General features: G+C 36.3%; 9 protein-coding genes across 9 annotated transcripts; 2 read left to right on the top strand and 7 right to left on the bottom strand.

Moving 5' to 3' along the window:
- Positions 1 to 565: 565 nt before the first annotated feature.
- On the bottom strand, positions 566 to 1,288 carry C9374_001327 (uncharacterized protein; the record flags this gene model as incomplete). Its single annotated transcript, XM_044689125.1, has 1 exon — positions 566 to 1,288. The coding sequence occupies one exon, from the start codon at positions 1,286 to 1,288 to the stop codon at positions 566 to 568; it is 723 nt and encodes a 240-aa protein (XP_044551725.1).
- Positions 1,289 to 1,422: 134 nt separating this feature from the next.
- C9374_001326 (uncharacterized protein) lies at positions 1,423 to 2,784 on the bottom strand (the record flags this gene model as incomplete). Its single annotated transcript, XM_044689114.1, has 1 exon — positions 1,423 to 2,784. The coding sequence occupies one exon, from the start codon at positions 2,782 to 2,784 to the stop codon at positions 1,423 to 1,425; it is 1,362 nt and encodes a 453-aa protein (XP_044551724.1).
- Positions 2,785 to 3,007: 223 nt separating this feature from the next.
- C9374_001325 (uncharacterized protein) lies at positions 3,008 to 4,004 on the bottom strand (the record flags this gene model as incomplete). The annotated part of the gene is made up of 6 exons (XM_044689103.1): positions 3,008 to 3,079; positions 3,200 to 3,264; positions 3,325 to 3,433; positions 3,480 to 3,516; positions 3,578 to 3,714; positions 3,852 to 4,004. The coding sequence occupies 6 exons, from the start codon at positions 4,002 to 4,004 to the stop codon at positions 3,008 to 3,010; spliced, it is 573 nt and encodes a 190-aa protein (XP_044551723.1).
- Positions 4,005 to 4,173: 169 nt separating this feature from the next.
- C9374_001324 (uncharacterized protein) lies at positions 4,174 to 5,814 on the bottom strand (the record flags this gene model as incomplete). The annotated part of the gene is made up of 1 exon (XM_044689092.1): positions 4,174 to 5,814. The coding sequence occupies one exon, from the start codon at positions 5,812 to 5,814 to the stop codon at positions 4,174 to 4,176; it is 1,641 nt and encodes a 546-aa protein (XP_044551722.1).
- Positions 5,815 to 6,283: 469 nt separating this feature from the next.
- On the bottom strand, positions 6,284 to 7,394 carry C9374_001323 (uncharacterized protein; the record flags this gene model as incomplete). The annotated part of the gene is made up of 2 exons (XM_044689081.1): positions 6,284 to 6,686; positions 6,856 to 7,394. The coding sequence occupies 2 exons, from the start codon at positions 7,392 to 7,394 to the stop codon at positions 6,284 to 6,286; spliced, it is 942 nt and encodes a 313-aa protein (XP_044551721.1).
- A 253-nt stretch (positions 7,395 to 7,647) lies between these two features.
- On the top strand, positions 7,648 to 8,684 carry C9374_001322 (uncharacterized protein; the record flags this gene model as incomplete). The annotated part of the gene is made up of 4 exons (XM_044689070.1): positions 7,648 to 7,960; positions 8,024 to 8,127; positions 8,180 to 8,276; positions 8,356 to 8,684. The coding sequence occupies 4 exons, from the start codon at positions 7,648 to 7,650 to the stop codon at positions 8,682 to 8,684; spliced, it is 843 nt and encodes a 280-aa protein (XP_044551720.1).
- Positions 8,685 to 8,773: 89 nt separating this feature from the next.
- Positions 8,774 to 12,634, top strand: C9374_001321 (uncharacterized protein; the record flags this gene model as incomplete). Its single annotated transcript, XM_044689059.1, has 1 exon — positions 8,774 to 12,634. One exon carries the CDS (start codon positions 8,774 to 8,776, stop codon positions 12,632 to 12,634), a length of 3,861 nt encoding a protein of 1,286 aa, XP_044551719.1.
- A 95-nt stretch (positions 12,635 to 12,729) lies between these two features.
- C9374_001320 (uncharacterized protein) lies at positions 12,730 to 14,654 on the bottom strand (the record flags this gene model as incomplete). The annotated part of the gene is made up of 2 exons (XM_044689048.1): positions 12,730 to 13,784; positions 14,066 to 14,654. 2 exons carry the CDS (start codon positions 14,652 to 14,654, stop codon positions 12,730 to 12,732), a joined length of 1,644 nt encoding a protein of 547 aa, XP_044551718.1.
- A 47-nt stretch (positions 14,655 to 14,701) lies between these two features.
- On the bottom strand, positions 14,702 to 17,120 carry C9374_001319 (uncharacterized protein; the record flags this gene model as incomplete). Its single annotated transcript, XM_044689036.1, has 2 exons — positions 14,702 to 16,392; positions 16,943 to 17,120. The coding sequence occupies 2 exons, from the start codon at positions 17,118 to 17,120 to the stop codon at positions 14,702 to 14,704; spliced, it is 1,869 nt and encodes a 622-aa protein (XP_044551717.1).
- Positions 17,121 to 17,184: the final 64 nt, after the last annotated feature.

Below are 17,184 nucleotides of genomic sequence, written 5' to 3'. Positions count from 1 at the left end.
TGTTGAATCATCGGAAAGTACGTGCACGTAGTTTGAAATGTCATCCTTCTTGTTCGATAAAACCTGTGCTTTTCTTGTTTCAAATGTTTAAACAATTCTAAAATGGTGTCCATATTCGCATTGTTAGATTCATGTTCAAAATGCGTGACAGCACGTTTCACAAGATACAAAATTCTGTCATCATCTCCCCAAATCATATCCTCTACAGATATTATTTTCTCTTGCACACACAGCCTTAATAAATGTGCAAGTGCATCATTTGCAAATAAGTTCTCCAAGCCAAGAAAGAAATCTACAACCTCTTGTTTGTAAAGTTCCATAAAATGTTCTGCTTCTTGAACATGAGTATCGTCGAAAGAAATAATACAAGTTGCTTGTTCATGAAGAATATCATTCTCTTCTTGCTGTTCCTTCTTAGAAGGATTGAATGAAACCACTCGCAGCGCTTGAACTATTTTGAAAAATTCTTCATTACTCTTAACAACCTGTAAATGAAAATTGTAACAAAATTGATCCCTCAGAGTATAATCTATTCTATCTGCACACAGTTGAGGAAATTCCATCTCTAACAAGGTATAATGATTGGTTTCAAGTCCATTAACTTGTCCATGACATGTTCCATTTTAAATTCTCTCAAAATATCCATTAAGGATTCTTGATTTGAACATGACGAAAATTCAGTATTGATTATTGAACTGTTTGATAAATATTCATAATCGATCGAGTTTTCATGGTGTGTATGAAAATGGTGACAAAATTTGCTGTTGGGAGCATTCACAATGTCATGAATAATTCCTTCATGAAAATCATCAGTGTCATTCAATAGCATGTAATCAATGACATGACTAAAAGCTGTATGTGAAATGTCATGTAATAAACCCGCTAATTGTTGCTCCAAATCAAGTGGTTTCAATTTTCGAATTAAAAGCATAACCCCAATGGAATGTTCAAGTCTAGTGACATTCCAAGTTGAAACATTCCATAACCAGGCAGCACCAGCTTGATGAATTTTTGAAAGTCTAGAAACAGCATTACATGTAAAGAGCAAACGATAGAGTAATTGTGAAAATTCAATGTCCAATATGGTTATTGATGAACATGTGGGTAGTTCGGGAAGAAACTCCATGTTCCCATAGATTGGGTCTTGTATGGAGAATACATGCTTCTCACCATCATGGTATACAATGGTTGGTGGGTATGGTCCACGTGTAGGGTTATTATGGTCATCGGAATTCAATCCAATCACAGTATGCTTGACAGGGGCAGAACGGTTGGAGTGTTCGTGCATTTTTTTAGGTTCAGTTATTGCAAGAAGTTTGAAGAGCGAAGCAATTCACCAATTTCACCACCAGCTGACAACTTGGGTTTTAAATTTTACAATTATTACAACGTTTATTTCAAGAGTGGTGTGGGAAATATAGTTTAAATGTAGAGGCCTTCTGGAATACCTTGTTGTTTTTTGTACAGAACCTTTTCCTTGGCTTTGGTGAAATCATCTTGTGTCACTTGAAGTCTACGTTCTCTGAGAGCGAGTAAACCTGCTTCTGTACAAACAGCCTTAATGTCGGCACCAGAAAGTTCATCCTTTGAGGAGATGAATTCATCCAAATTTACATCTGCTGCCTTGTTCATCTTACGTGTGTGAATTTCAAAGATCTTTTTCTTTGTCTTGATGTCAGGGAATGGGAATTTTATCTTACGATCAATTCTACCTGGTCTGATCAAAGCTGTGTCCAAAGATTCAATTCTGTTTGTGGCCATAATTACTTTGACATCTCCTCTTGAATCGAAACCATCCAATTGGTTCAATAATTCAAGCATAGTTCTTTGAATCTCACGTTCACCTCCTGAAGTAGAGTCAAATCTCTTTGTACCAATGGCATCAATTTCGTCAATAAATACAATACTTGGTGCTAATTCTTCTGCAACTCTGAACAGTTCACGAACGAGTTTTGGACCCTCTCCAAGATACTTTTGAATCAATTCTGATCCAACTACACGCAAGAATGTAGCACTGGTATGGTGAGCGACAGCTTTTGCAAGCAATGTCTTTCCTGTACCAGGTTCACCATAAAGAATCACTCCCTTTGGTGGTTTAATACCAATATCTTCATAAAGCTCGGGGTGAGTCAATGGGAACTCGACAGCTTCCTTAATTTCTTGAATTTGCTCTTCCAAACCTCCGATTTGTGAATATGATTCAAGTGGAGCCTTATCGACTTTCATGACAGAGACCATTGGATCAGCTTCATCCTGAAGAATACCAACTACAGCAAGGTATCTGTTGTGCATCAAGACACTGCATCCTGGTTCCAATTGATCCTTATCAACAATCGAAAGGATTGAAACATAGAATTCAGGGCCAACGCTACTCGATACAATGGCATGATTGTCGTCAATAATTTCTTCAAGTGTTCCGACGGCCATTGGAGATCCTCTCAGTTCGTCCACCATGTTACGTTCTTGTTCCATATCCTTGGATTTTTCTTGTGCAGATAAAAGCTTGGCTTGATTGGTAACAAATTCCCTCTCCATTGTAAGATAATCTTGTATTCTTTCCAATCGCAATAATCTAAGTTTACATTTTGATAATGGAGTAACTTCAGGTAATTTCTCTGCGATTTGTGGACCCTTTTTCCTCTTCTTTCTACCAATACGAGTTGGCGTGGGCTGTTCAAACTTTTTCTTTTCCTTCTTTTTCTTCTTATCGTCCTTCTTCTTTTGATTACCTGCTCCTGGCAGTTGATTGAACGGATTTTGTCCTCCGCTTGGTACGTTACCCATGATGATGATGTATTGATGATGTTATTAAAAATGTATTCTAGTGTTGGCGATGATGATCAAAATTGTTTTCCAATCCAGAAATGCTGATTTGATGGTCGTAAGAGCCACACTGATATTTTTTTGATTCTGGAAATTAAAGTTTTTTTTAGAATCGCTATTGTGCCCAACAAGACAACATACAGTAAATTTATTTTGTTTTTAAGGTTCTCGATGCTTATTGTCCTCAAAAGAAGAGCCCAAGTCCATTCACAATCTCTGGACATTTCTTTGCTCCAACTTTGTATTCTTCTAAAGTCTTTTTTAAAAAACCAAAAGGAAAAACATCATTCGTCAAGTATTAATTGAAGTGTTTCAATGTGGCACAGCAATTGAACCAGTTGAGGGTATTAGCCTGAAATCCAGAAAAAACACTTACTAATCTTCCATCTCCATTGGTATCCATTTCCATGAATATTTTGTCAACTAATTTTACAGGTGTATCTATGCATGATCATGGTCGACATTATTTTCATTCTCAATTTTCAAGTATTAATCACTTACCCAAATCTCCTTGGAGTGTCACTAAATCTCCCAACATTTGGTAGAGTGCACTGACAATTCGTGTCATTTCACTTTTCAAAATATATCCATCATGATTCAAATCATAGAGCTAAAAGAGATTATTTCACACAATTTCTAAAGCATGCATGACAAACCTTGAATGCAAACTCTAACTTTTCATCAGCCGTTCCTCTATATTAATTTTACAATAATATTCAGTCTTCTACATGAATTCATGAATGATTTTGCATACCTTGTCATGACGCTCATTGCATATACAAACTCATCAAAAGAAATTTTTGAATCTCTATCTCTATCAAATGCGTTAAATACAAGGGATGTTATAAATTGATCTTTAATTCCCATCAACTCTGTTAATTGACTAAAATCCTATGGTTAATAATATTTGAGTGATCGTAAAATGTCACAAATGAGTTCAACAAAATATATTTTTTTGAACGACCATTCATGTGATCATGTGACAAGGATGATGATCACACAATTAAAACAACCGAAAAAATTCATACCTCTTTCGGAATAAATCCACTCGGAACCTCTGAAAAAAACTGTGTATGTAATTGATTGATTTCTTTTTTATCATAATGTGTCTCCTTTGCTAACTTGTCGAGTATGCTTTTCTCGAGCGTAGTTTGAGATTGTGAAGAGTTGCCTTGTCCCATTTTTTCAATTTCAATTGTTCAACGCTGATATTTCGAAGAATGTACAGAATGTATATTGATTATTATTTACTTGGTAGTATTACATTTGATTTACATATTCTTGAACACTTAACACATGTATTCTTTGTGTCAAATGTAAGTTCAAATTATTGTCGTTCTAATGAATCATTTATGCAATACGGAGACATTGTCTTCTTCTTTCTCTTCTTGCCTTGCGAGCAGCTCTCTTTGCACGTCTAGCAGCACGTCTCTTCTCTCTTTCAAGCTTCTTTTGAGCTCTCTTTGCCTTCAAAGCAGCCTTACGAGCAGCTCTCTTGGCACGTCTTGCTGATTTTCTAGCACGTCTAGTACCAGTCTTTTTTGCCTTCTTTGCAGCACGTCTTGCCTTTCTAGCAGCCTTCAATGCAGCACGTCTAGCTTTTCTTGCAGCACGTCTAGCAGCACGTTCTTGCTTGGCCTTCTTCCATGCAGCCTTTTTGGCAGCACGTCTAGCAGCACGTTTAGCCTTTCTTGCCAAAGCACGTTCCTTTCTGGCGAGTCTTCGAGCACGTCTTTGAGCTTGCTTGGCCAATCTCTTGGCTTTTCTAGCAGCACGGATAGCCTTACGAGTAGCCTTTCTCTTGGCAATTCTAGCCAAACGACGGGCCTTTTGTGCCAACTTTCTAGCCTTTCTAGCAGCCTTCTTCAAGATACGTAAAGCTCTTCTCTTCATTCTCAAAGTGAGTTCAACAAGTTTTTGTTGAGCCTTCTTGACATCATGTTCAGCATCTTCAGCTTTCTTGTTGTTCTTGGCAATGCACTTCTTCTTCTTGATTTCGGAGGATGCTCTCACTTCCTTGGCAATCTTTTGCAATTTGGAGATTTCAATTTCCTTCTTTCTAATGACATCAGAAACTTCCTTATCCAACTTTTGCTTCAAGGCTCTCAAATACTTCTTATTACCCTTCTTTTCAAGCTTCTTAATCTTCTTAATGTTCTTGGCAATGGTCTTACCAATCTTCTTTCCAGATTGAATAGTGTCCAACACACAAGCTCTGAAAGCGTTTGGATTCTTCTTGTGGCTCAAACCAGCCTTAGTACAGACCTTCTTAGCCCACTTCTTTCTTCTAGCAGTGATCTTCTTTGGATCAGTGAAACGAACAATCTTTCTAGCCTTATGATTGTGGAGAATACCTCTAGCTTGTAAATTGCTGTGAGTTTGAGTCAAGCACAATCCTTGGGAGACTTCAACATTGGATGGCATATCGATCACCAAAGAGATGTATCCGCTGGATCCAAGTTGGTGCTTCCATTGTGGATGTCTGTACCAATTCATGGTCATACGAGCACCATTCTTGGAAGTAACAATGGCAGCAGTTTGACCAACTCGTTCAACAGTACCTGATCCTAATTTGAATTTTTGTCCAACCTTAATTTCAGTCTTTTCACCATCGACATAAAAGACATCTTGTTCAACATCATATTCAAAAGTACGATCATTACCGAGATCCACTGCAGCATTAACGTTCACAGAAGCACCTGCTCCCCAACGTCCTGTTCTAGTGTGGACAGTGAATTTACCGTCACGAGTCTTGGCAAAGACATAGTCACCAAGACCTTGGAAATCATATTGAAGTCCATTGAGGGTCGTGAAGTGAGGATCACCCAAAGATTGACATCTCTTAATGGTAACTGGACCAACTCGACCACGACGAATGGAACGACCTTGAACATCTCCAAAGACAGTGACCATCACCAATGCAAGTGCTAAAAGACTTGCCAAAGCAAACCTAGAATACAACATCCTTCCAATAGCTGTAGAAGATTGCATTGAGGTATTTTGTTTTTTTTGTTGTTGAACGAGCTCTGTAGAGAAGAATCACTCAATTTAAATCAAAATGGTGGCGGGATGTTGAAGATGAAAGGTCCTGAGAGAGTTATACAATGTATTTGAAGTGAAAGGAAGAATGTATGTGGAATTGTATGTGTGGACCAAGCACACATGACAGTAAATACTAATGGGTCGAGATTGGATGAGATGTCAAGTTACTACAACATACCGGTTGTTGTAGAGCGCATTGATGTGAAATGAAAGAAAGTTCAAGACATTTGATTGATTTCTACAATTCATGCTGTGTTTCAATACTATCGTTATTTGGAATTTCAGTCCGGTTATGTTGAAGGGATTACACACTTGAAGTTTTTGCTTTCAAGTAGCGCATATTTTGTATGGTTTTAGTAATATTTAATATTTACATGATGATTTTTCCAGAATACAATGAACTAGAAGACATTCTCTTTTACTTTCCCAATTCTGGTTCAAATGTATAAGTTACGAGCTGTGTTGCAGTCTTGCCATCATGACCACCACAAATTAGATGCACAATTTCAATGGAATTCACAGGGAGGCCAGCAAAACATTTCTTGGAATTGCTCTTTGTCTTTTCCAATCTACTACAATTGAATTCAACACGGAATTGCTCAGAGTCGAGGGTTTGAATCAAGAGGACATACTTTCCCTTACTCTTTTTGTTGAAGGTATCCTTTGCTCTGATTTTGAACGAGTTGGAATTGACATGATTCCATGTTCCTACATGATCATCATTCACTAAATATTTGAGCTTGATCTGTTGGTTGGAGTTTGAGTTTTGTTTGGTAACCAATTTGATCTCAATCATTGTATTCATATTTCTCTTGGAAGAGCTAATAATAAGCATGTATTTGGAATTTTCTGCCGCATATTCAACGAAATTCCAGTGGTTTGCATTATTTTGATTTGTTCCTCGTCCGTCAGTTGGTTTTCAGAACAAGAGGGTGGTTGGCTTGAACCAGCATGTGGTTGTTCTGATTGGTTATTCGTTAGGAAACCTACAGGATTTGGAACGAGTGCTTGGGCACCAATGGTCGCATAATTCTCTGTTTGCACAGATGAGTTAAATGATTGACCTTGGTTTCACTCGAAGCTTGGAGAGCAGCAAGTACATGCTGAGTGAGATGCCTATTGAAATGTTCGCTAGCTTCACTCACTTGGATGCTGTCGTGTTGGTTTCCATATGGAAGGAGTCCACTTAATGCGCAAAAAGTTTCAATTTGCCATGGTTCTGGTTCATGGAAGGTGTTGGATGTTGAGTTTGAGGAGTCTGAAGAGAATTCAACGTTAGCTATAAATGGGCACACCACCCATGCTTGAGTTGGACTGCATGGGAAAGGGACCATGGTATTTTTGTCTTGTTCTTTAAGAATGTGTTCGTTCCAGAATTCCCATAGAGCAGGAGAGTCTGTGAAATAATTAATGGCTTCAAAGATAGAGTCTTCGTCCTCTTGGAAGAAGTAGTCATGGGAGCGTGCTCTGGGGGACTCAGCGTAGAAGAGGTCCCAAAATGCTGGGTCTTCTTCTTGGTTGTCCTTCATGTTTGGTGTTTTTTTCTTGTGTTGTTTTGAAAATGCTTGAACGTTGGTATTTTTAAACTAAAGAGTTCTTGTTCCCTGCACGACAATTGACAAGTGCTCTGCAATTTTTTTCATTCTGAAAACGTGAAAGCAACTACAGAAAATGACAGAAACCTAAAAGTGATTAATGTCTTCGATCGATTAAAGCTCACAATAATGCTTGTGATTCTTCATGAGGTAGTGAGCTTTAAGATCGAAGTTTTCAGAATTAAAAATGAAAAAATTATTATCGTGTGTGCGACAGGCCAACACAACCAACATCTATCTTCTCTCCCGATCAAAGTTCTACTTTGTGAAATTTTTGATCATGTCCAACACTGAAAATTATCGGAATGTACAATACAGTACCTCCCAAAGCCCCAAGAATGATCTTTCAAAATACGGAGGAATGAACAACAAGGATTGGGATCAATTGTGGAGAGATCAATCCACTCCATGGGATACCAAACAAGCATCACCAATATTGAAACATTTGGTAGAAACCATTTACCAAGATCGAGCAGATATTAAACATGCTCTAGTGCCAGGTAGGATTATTTTAAAATAATGATAATATTTAAAATTATTTATTATACATTTGAATTGATCAGGGTGTGGAAATGGCTATGACGTTGATACTCTGTCAGCTTTAAAATCAGTAGAAACAGTGGTTGGACTTGATATTTCGGAGACAGCTATTGCATCTGCAAATTCAGTACGTAATGATGAAATTTTCATTCACCAGCTCATAATTATGTGTCATCTAGAAAAAAACTCAATTCCAATATGGTAATCCAAACAAAGTTCAATTCGTTTGTCAAGACTTTTTTACGCTTGATAAAAAGTTTGACATTATTTTCGACTGTAAGTTATGACATTTGTGTCAAAATATTGTTTCCAAACAGTGATTGATTTCCTAACATGTAATAATATTCCAATATAGACACCTTCCTGTGTGCTCTTCCAATTTCTTTAAGAGAAGCATGGGCACACCAAATGAAAAAATTGTTAAATTACAAAGACAATGCCAACGCTGAGCTTGTTACCTTAATTTTCCCTCTTGTTAAAAGAACAAACACAGGAGATCTTGACACAGACATTACCAAAGGACCACCATATATATTAAGCTATCCACTCGTTGAAAAGTTGCTTGTGGATGTCGGATTTGAAAATATTGAACAATATAATGTTCCAACTCAATTCAGTCATCCAGCAAGAGCAAATAATGAAATCATTGCAAGATGGAGAGTAAAGAAAGTTTCCAAGCTCTAATCCTCAATTGGATATTTTTAGTGAGCCTGAATTCAATTAAATTGTGAAGTTTGTGAAAGCAATCAAAAACCAATTCACAACAAAAAAAAATGAAGCCTTCATCATTGTCCACCTCTCGCAACAAGAACGCTTTGAAAAGAGCCGGCATGGTCGGTGTTTCATTCGAACAAGATGATGAAGAGCAAGCAATATTAAATCAACGGAATGAGAGATTGAGTCGGGATCAAACGGAAGATGATGATGATTTATTCCAAGCACAAGAACGATTTTTTAAACAACAATCCGAACCAGCTGCTAGCGTAACTAAAAAATCAAAATTTGCATTGGAAAGAGAGAAAAAGAAGAAAGAGGAAGCAAACGCAGCATCCAATGCACCGAAAAGTGTGCTAAGCATTTTCAATAATCTTAATATTGTCGAACGAGATGTACAAACGAAAAGCGTGATTCCTCCATCACTTCCGACACAGCCACAAGCATTTCCAACTCTAAAGCAGCCTACTCTAACATTCTTAGGACGAAAAAGAGTACAACCAGAGAAACAAAGTGTGCAACAGTCACACAAAGATGAAATGAATATATCGGATGAGGATACAGTTACTCAACATGACGTAAAACCTACTGAGGGTCTATCTGAAGCTGATGCCATTGATCAAGAAAGTGACAGAATGTTGTCAAAAATGTCCAAACTTGAAATTGAGGAAGCAAAATCTCAATTGATGAAGCAATTCGATCCTTCTATTATCAATATGCTTAAAAATAGAGGTGCAGAAAAGAAGTTGAAAAAACAACACTTGCCCAAACACTTTCCACCACAATCTGAAGGTAAAACCTCTCAAACACGAAATGATACAAGTATGTTATCTGCCGAGGAAAGAAAAGAAATAGCAGAGAAAGATATTAGCGAGATTATTGACAAAATTAAAGAGAGTTTAAACCCAAAGGAGCTCAAAAACATCAAAGAGGAAGAGGAAAAATTAAAATGGATTGTTGGTGGAGAAGAATTCCAAGAAAGTGAGGAGGAGAAGAACGATAAAAGCAAATTCAAGCCATTACGTTTCGATTTGGAAGGAAATATTGTTGATCAGTCCAAAGAATATCCTTCTCATTCTGGGCTTTTCCATCACGGAAGAGATCAAAATATGGCAGGTTACACTATTCTAGAGATATTCCAGCTCATTAGGAGCAGTGTAATCACACAAAGAATTATCAACATTAAGCTTCTTAACCAAATCATTCTCAAATCTTCCAGCAGCGAAAAGATTGAATTACTTATCTATTTGGAAGAAAAATATGAGTTATTCAAAACCATTTTCTGGTTTGGCTATGCAGACGCCCTTAATGCAAGTGCAACAGTTTTGCACAAAAATTTGAGTCTTATTAGAGCAACATCTGAGCTATTTCGAACCATCTTATCTTGCTCCCTACAGATGCAACAGGATGAGTTTGATATTATTGAACGAAACAGTTTCAATTATTTTTTAACTGATGTAAACAACACTGTTTCAGAAAAGATAGACTTTGTTCGAAAGTACGAGAAAGATGTCACTCCATGCCTGATTTCCAACATGGTCACAATTTTAGAGTGTGAAGACGATCCTGACTTGCGGTATCATGTCATTGAGTCATTAATAATTCTCTCAAGATATTCATTATCTATTGCCACAAAAATTTCAAATGAAATGACAAAAAAGAAGGCATTTAAGCAACTCACAAGTTCAAACTTGTTTATCAACACCACTGAATTAACGCAGTTTGCTCTACTCATTTCCAACTTGAGCAGGCATGGAAAGAATATTTGTGAACGATTGATTAAGAACACAGACGTTATAGATATTGCAAAGAAAAATATGATCATTTGCTCTTCACCATCTAAAACGGTAGCAGACTCTCAACTGCTATTATGCACAGAGCTTCTCTCAATAGTAACATGCTGCACAAGCTACAAGATGCTAGATATCATGCATTTGTTCTGTGAGGAGATGTTTCCTAACTTGGTCGCTCTCATTCAACTTCCTTTTGCAAAATCATTTCAAAAGTCCCAATGTGCAACAGAATTGTCTCAAACATGCTTAAACTTGTTGCAAGTATATATGACATCAAAATCGTCGCTTTCATTTCCTTCTTTTGAAGATAAGGACGAAGTGGATGAAAATTCAATCGGTCATTTAGAAAATTTTGCATTGTCAGATTGTCCATTATTAGCCATCAAATCTCTAACTGTTGAGAAGGACTCTCTCTGTATTAGGTTCTTGTATTTCATTTGTACCTTTTATGACAATTTTTACTGCAATCCAAATAGTGATTTCCATCGATTTATTGCCAAGGAAGATATAGACAAGACATCTCAGCTATTGATGGTAATGAAGCGAGTAGAAAATAGAACGTGGTATACCGAGCTCTACAACTGGGGGCAAAAATCAATCGATCAACTTAAGGATTTGAATGTATCGAAGGAGCACTTTGCAACAGTTTCTAATTTATTATCTAATATTTCATCGATTGTAACACTGTGTTACTTTTGTGCCAAGTCTTTCAAACACATGTTCACCATTTTGTTTGACGAATTACATTTTGAACACCTGTTATCTCGATTATATGATGAAGTTTTCCAAAAATATTTATTTAACAAGGATTTCTTTTCATTTGCTGCAGAATCACCAAATCCGCTACGAACCAAGTTTTACATTCTCAGAGAGAGATTTTTCAACATGACGTATTATTTGCTAAAGCTCTATTCTTACGAGAAGACAAAACTAAGTTCCTTATTCACTCAAGACCAAATATGCAACTTGGGCCTTTTTTCTGCTGCTCTATTAGATCCATTTAATATCAGAGGAGATAGAAGCATTTTCTTCTTTATTTTACAAACATATGTGCTTCAATTCAATCCAACATTCTTGAATTACTTGGATAAGGACGCATTTGACATGTCTACAATCAAAGAGATTAATGATATTGTTGAGAGTAACAACTTACAAGTTGGTGCTCCCTCAATTCCAAAAGAACATATTTCAGTAACGCCTACAAACTGGATGTATAGCGCCATTGAACATTATTACATCAATCGATTAGACGAGACAAAAAATATTCCTTTAATTATGGACAATCTCAAATTTATCACTAGCTTGAGCTATGGTACAAATTATAGGAGTATATTGAACGAATTGAATCAGGGCGTTAACACAAGCTTCACGCGTTTCTCAAATCAAGGAAATTTTATTAATGTGTTCTTCCCAAAGGTTATTCAATTCGCGAACATGATGAAAGTATTCCTTCTCGATTCAAGCATTTTCTTTGTTGAGAGCATTCAAAATGTGCTACAAACTTGGATAGACATTTATTATTATGAACAGTACACAATTCAAATCAATCAATCACAAAAAGTAGCACAAACTCCAAATAATCCATTTCATGGATTTGCAAATATGGCTTCAATGGAAGACATCTTTTGCCAAATGTTCAAAGATTTCGTTGAGCATCAGGTATCTGCCTCCTTCAACCAATTAACATTTTCACAATTTGTATTAAGCTTTTTTATACATACCAACATTTGGAACTCCAAATATAGAATGTACATTGCCAATGAAATGAGTGCAAAACAAATTAATTTCCTTAGAGCAGATGAAAGCTGGCTTGAGAAATTGCAAGTGTTTCCAAGTGAAAGTGATTTGGATTTAATTATTTTGTATTTGAAGAAGTTTATTTCACCACTTACTTTGGAAGAAATTAACTCATCATTTATGTATCGATATATGATACATCACATTGTGAATTCTATTCCTTCATTGTCTGTAGAGTGGAAGATTGAGAATAGAGAAGTATTGTCCTCGCTCATGGAAGCAATATCGAACGAAAAGGTGAAAGATTTCATACTTTCCAAAATCGCTCAACGAGATGGTGTTGGTGTGCAAGGTTTGCTGATGGCCTATAAAACCAACAAGTACCTGTAACTTATTGTTGCAGCACCCACGATTCTCAAATAAATGGAGCAAATTTGATATGATACATTATGTTTTATACATTATGATGACACATGATCAAAATATTACTCGAGTACAATGTTAATATCTTCTGTTTTTTGTCGATTGGTTGTACCAAACATCTCAGTGTATGCAAAGAGATCTTGGCCAATAATGCTAAACACTGTTTCTTGCACTTGATTCTTCTCTTCAGAAGCTTCTCTGTAGTCGGCTGATATCACTTGTGCTTCTCGTTCCGCATCATTCAACTCATTAAGTGAATAAATTTTCTGAGTTTTCAAGTGCTCAATTTCTTGCTGCAGTCGTCGAACTTCTTCTTCTTTTCTCGCAATTTCGTTGATCATGGTTTGCACCTCGTTCTGAATTTTGGTTGCCTTTTCTCGTTTCTTCTTCATTTGTTCTTTAAGTTCTGGAATTTCTCGCATTAAACTTTGGAAATTTGACGCCACATCATAGAATTGTTCCCAATCCATACCAGTTTTGTTACCAATATTCTTCCTTGAAGAATGCATGTATGCGAGTATCTTCTTTGAAAAGTGGTGGTCACAGCTCTCTAAATTAAGCTCTAAAAACAATTCTCTTCCCTTCAATTGAAATGCAATTTGTATAGTATTTGGAACAGAGTTGTCACTCTCTTGTTGTTCTTCCGTGGGTTGCATGTATTCAACTTTCAAAATTTTGATAAATACAAAGAATACCATGACCAGATTGTCTCTCGCAAGAATCTTTGAAAATTGTTGAGGAGAGACAAGTTGTGAAGTATTTTCTCCTTGAGCTTCTCCAAGTGATAATATCAGCATATCTGGAAATAAATAAGCTGTCGATGGTCTGTTAATGGTGAGATACTTGTCAAATTCTGTATCGTGTTCCTTATACGCCAGTGTGACTTTGAGAGTATCAGTTTTTGAGATTAACTTTCTGTGAGGTAAGAAGACTTGTTTTTGTTCAACATCTGTAATTTTGAGTTGAAGCTTGGCCAATGAGTTTTGATTTTCATTTTCTCGTTTTCTTTCATTGACCCAATCAGCAATATCTAGAATGGCTTGATAACCTTTTTGTAAGTCTTCATAATCCACATGATCCTCAGGTGTTAATTTAATAACATCAGCAAGTAAGAGTCCTAATGTGTATCGTGTCATGGGTAATGTGTGTATTGAATTCAGAATTCACAGGTAATATATAAATGGTATGTATTGAATTCAGAATTCACAGAAATGAATGGTGTCATTGTTGTTATCACAGGAATGAATGGTTTCATTGTTGTTAAAAATGTAAAACATGATGAACATGGTTGTAAAAAAAAATGTAACACATGATGAACAGCACATGATGAACATGATTCACAACAACGTCATGATGATGAACTTGTTATAAAATTTCTAAAGAATATGAATCACTTACTGTAACGAGGAATACGTTGCACTGGTTGAATTAAATAAGCTGCAAGTGGTAAATTCTTGCACTTGGGGTTATTTTGTTGCTTTTCCATAAATGCAGCAAATTTCTTCTTCTTTTCCATTAAATTGTCATGAGTGGTTGTTGCCAATTCATGATTATTGATATAGTCAGTGTATAATTTAAACCATACTGCCATTTCTTTGAAAACAATTCCAAATTTGACACAAGAAGTCTTTCCTTGTTGATGGTCACTCACTTGATCATTTAACTTTTGCAACAATACTTGGTTACATTGCAAAATTTGATTAATATTGAGGAAGAGAATATCTAATTCGTCTTCTGTGACACCATACTTTTTAGGATTTGATTTCATTGGTTTCAGGAATTCATCCACACAAATGTGAATATTTTGAACATAATCTCGTTCTGTGCTCACAATCTCCAGTAATTTTTGTTTTCTAATTCTTGCATTTTTGAGAGATTCATGTTTTTGGAGATAATTTCTCATTGCTTGTAGTCTTCGATAAGATCTCAATTTTTCACTCAAAATCTTGACATAATCTCGTTGAACTTGTGAAGGAATGGATGGCATTGGTTTCACAGTAGATGGTACAATTAAATAGTCATTCTCTTCAGTCATTACATTGAGTTTGTGGATGTCGAACTATTTGGAAGATGAGTAGCTGGTGGTTGACCTGGTTGTAGTTTCAATTGAGAATGCATCTTTTGGAATAATTCTGATTTCATATTTACAGGAAGTGTCTTTCTCTTATCTACCACTTCTGGATTTTCAAGATCTTTTGCCATCAATGAGCTATTACTTTTAACAATTGGTGACACTTCTGAAGAGGTGTACGAATGAAGAACAGGAGAAGGTGTGTCACCATGATGAGAATCTTTTGTTGATCTTGTATAACTGTCTACAGGAATATTTGGAAGAACATCTTCATCAGTGGCATCTTCATTGGTTGGTGGAGTTGGTGACGAATGAGTCGAAGGTTGTTTGTTAAATTTAAGTGCTTTTGAAAGTCCTCGACCAATCTTGATGGTAAATTTCTTCTTTTCATCTTGAGGACTCTTTCCATCTTGATCTGAAGGATTTTCCAAAGTTGATGCCATATAAGTTTCATCCAATTGACGAGAAGGTTGAGTCTTGGTTGCAATTGGCATTGGTAATATTGGTACACCTCCATATAAAAATGTTGAGGTTGGACTTGTTGAAAGCATGGCAGGATTACCCAAAGTAGACATTGGTAGTGTTGATCCCAATGACGTTTGTGAAATTCCAGTATTTGAGGAAGATGCTGGAGTGGTCGAGTTTGTAGAAACATTTTCATGTTTGTTTTGATAACCTTTTGGTTTTGGAGGTCTAATAGTGACATTTGTGTTATTTTGTGGAGTGGTGATGGTGGTGGTGGTGGTGGTAGATGCCTGATATGAAGCAACATTCATTGTTGTGGCACTACTTGCAGAAGGAGTAGCAGATTTTTCTCTTGGTGTAGTTCCACTCGTGTAATTTAATTGAGTTTGTGGAAGAGCCACTCGTTTTTTCTCTGTTGAAATCACGGGTGGTGTTGAAATGTGATGATTCGTATTGGTGGTGGTGGTGGTGGCAACATTGATCGTAGGTGTGTTGGGAGTGGTGTGTTGGGAAAGAGTTGTTGTTGAAGATGGAACACCACTAACACCACCACTGGTGGATGATGCATTGGCTAACGACAATTTCTGTTCTTGTAACAATTTGATTCGTTCTTTCACACTTGTGAAATTTCCTAACTTGTTGTTGTTGTCACCTTCAGGAGAATCAGGAGGTGAGTCAGTGCTTGTTGTTGCTCCACTGTTAACACCCGATAACTTGGGTACTTTTCCTTGAGGATGATTTCCACTGCTTGATGATGAATTTCCTGATGTTGTTGTGGTTGATGTGAAAATATTAGAACTAACAGTCGAATGATTTGGAGAATTTCTTGGTGAGCTTGATCCTTGTGTATTCTTTTTGGTTTTTCGAATGGACATTGAAGAATCTACCATTGGTTCTGTTTTTCTATTTTGAAATTGTTGATCAACAGGACCATTACTACTAGTACCATTCACAGGTTGTTGTTCATTATTTGTGTGAAAAGTCTTGTTCATGACAACATTTTGTTGATCCGATGGTTGCATAATATTCTTTCTCAACATGGGTGGTCGTTGTGAATTTGGTGGTTTCACTTGTGGCTTTACAATAATTTGAATATAACCAGTTGGAACATATCCTAATTGTGATGTTTGTGGATTTTTACAAAGTGACCAATCATCTTCATATTTGATTATAGTTATTATTTGATGTTCTATTGTGTGTGTGTGTGAAAAATTAATGATTATAATTAATATATTAGTGTTTGTTTGTTATTGGTGTTTGTTGATAACATGGAATTAATGTGTTAACAATTGTCACATGATAGAATGAGTGAAATATTGAAAGATATGAGTGATGATTCGGAGAAGAGAATGGTCAAACATGATGATGATCATCGTGTGTGATTTTGTGTCATCATGTTGTTCACCACACACAAGAGAAAATAGATCCAAGTAATAATTGTTGTTATCATCATAATTTCCACCATGATGAATGTGTGATTCATGTATGTCACATCCATGTTGTAGAGAGTAGATGAAAATGTGATGCAAAACAACAACAATCGTTTCGAATGGATCATTGTGTTCATCACGAAAATTAAATTGTTGAATCCAATTCATAAATAATTTTTAGATGTGATCACAACAAGTACATCCACGACAATATATCATCATCAACATGGAAATGATCACCACAAATCAATTTAAATGATCATTACAAATTAAATGTACACATTATTAGTAACTCATTGAAATACATACCACGTATGGTCATTTCGTTGGATGATGTTGCGTCGTAATCATATAACACAAGTGCTTGTTGTAACGATCGAGGAGAAGAGTCTCCTGTAGTCATTCGAATCCCTCCGTTGTTGTTGTTGATAGTGGTAGCTGTTGCTAATTGTTGTTGTTGTTGTTGTTGATCAACCAGTTGCGTCATTTTTGTGAGAGAAGATGATCAGTTAATGACAGATGACAGAGAAAAGGAAAAATTCAATGAACAG

This window comes from Naegleria lovaniensis (genome assembly GCF_003324165.1).
Source record: "Naegleria lovaniensis strain ATCC 30569 chromosome Unknown tig012, whole genome shotgun sequence".
NCBI lineage: Eukaryota > Heterolobosea > Eutetramitea > Acrasida > Naegleriidae > Naegleria > Naegleria lovaniensis.
The sequence above is the reverse complement of the archived record's forward strand: the minus strand, read 5'-3'. Positions and strand labels throughout refer to the sequence as shown.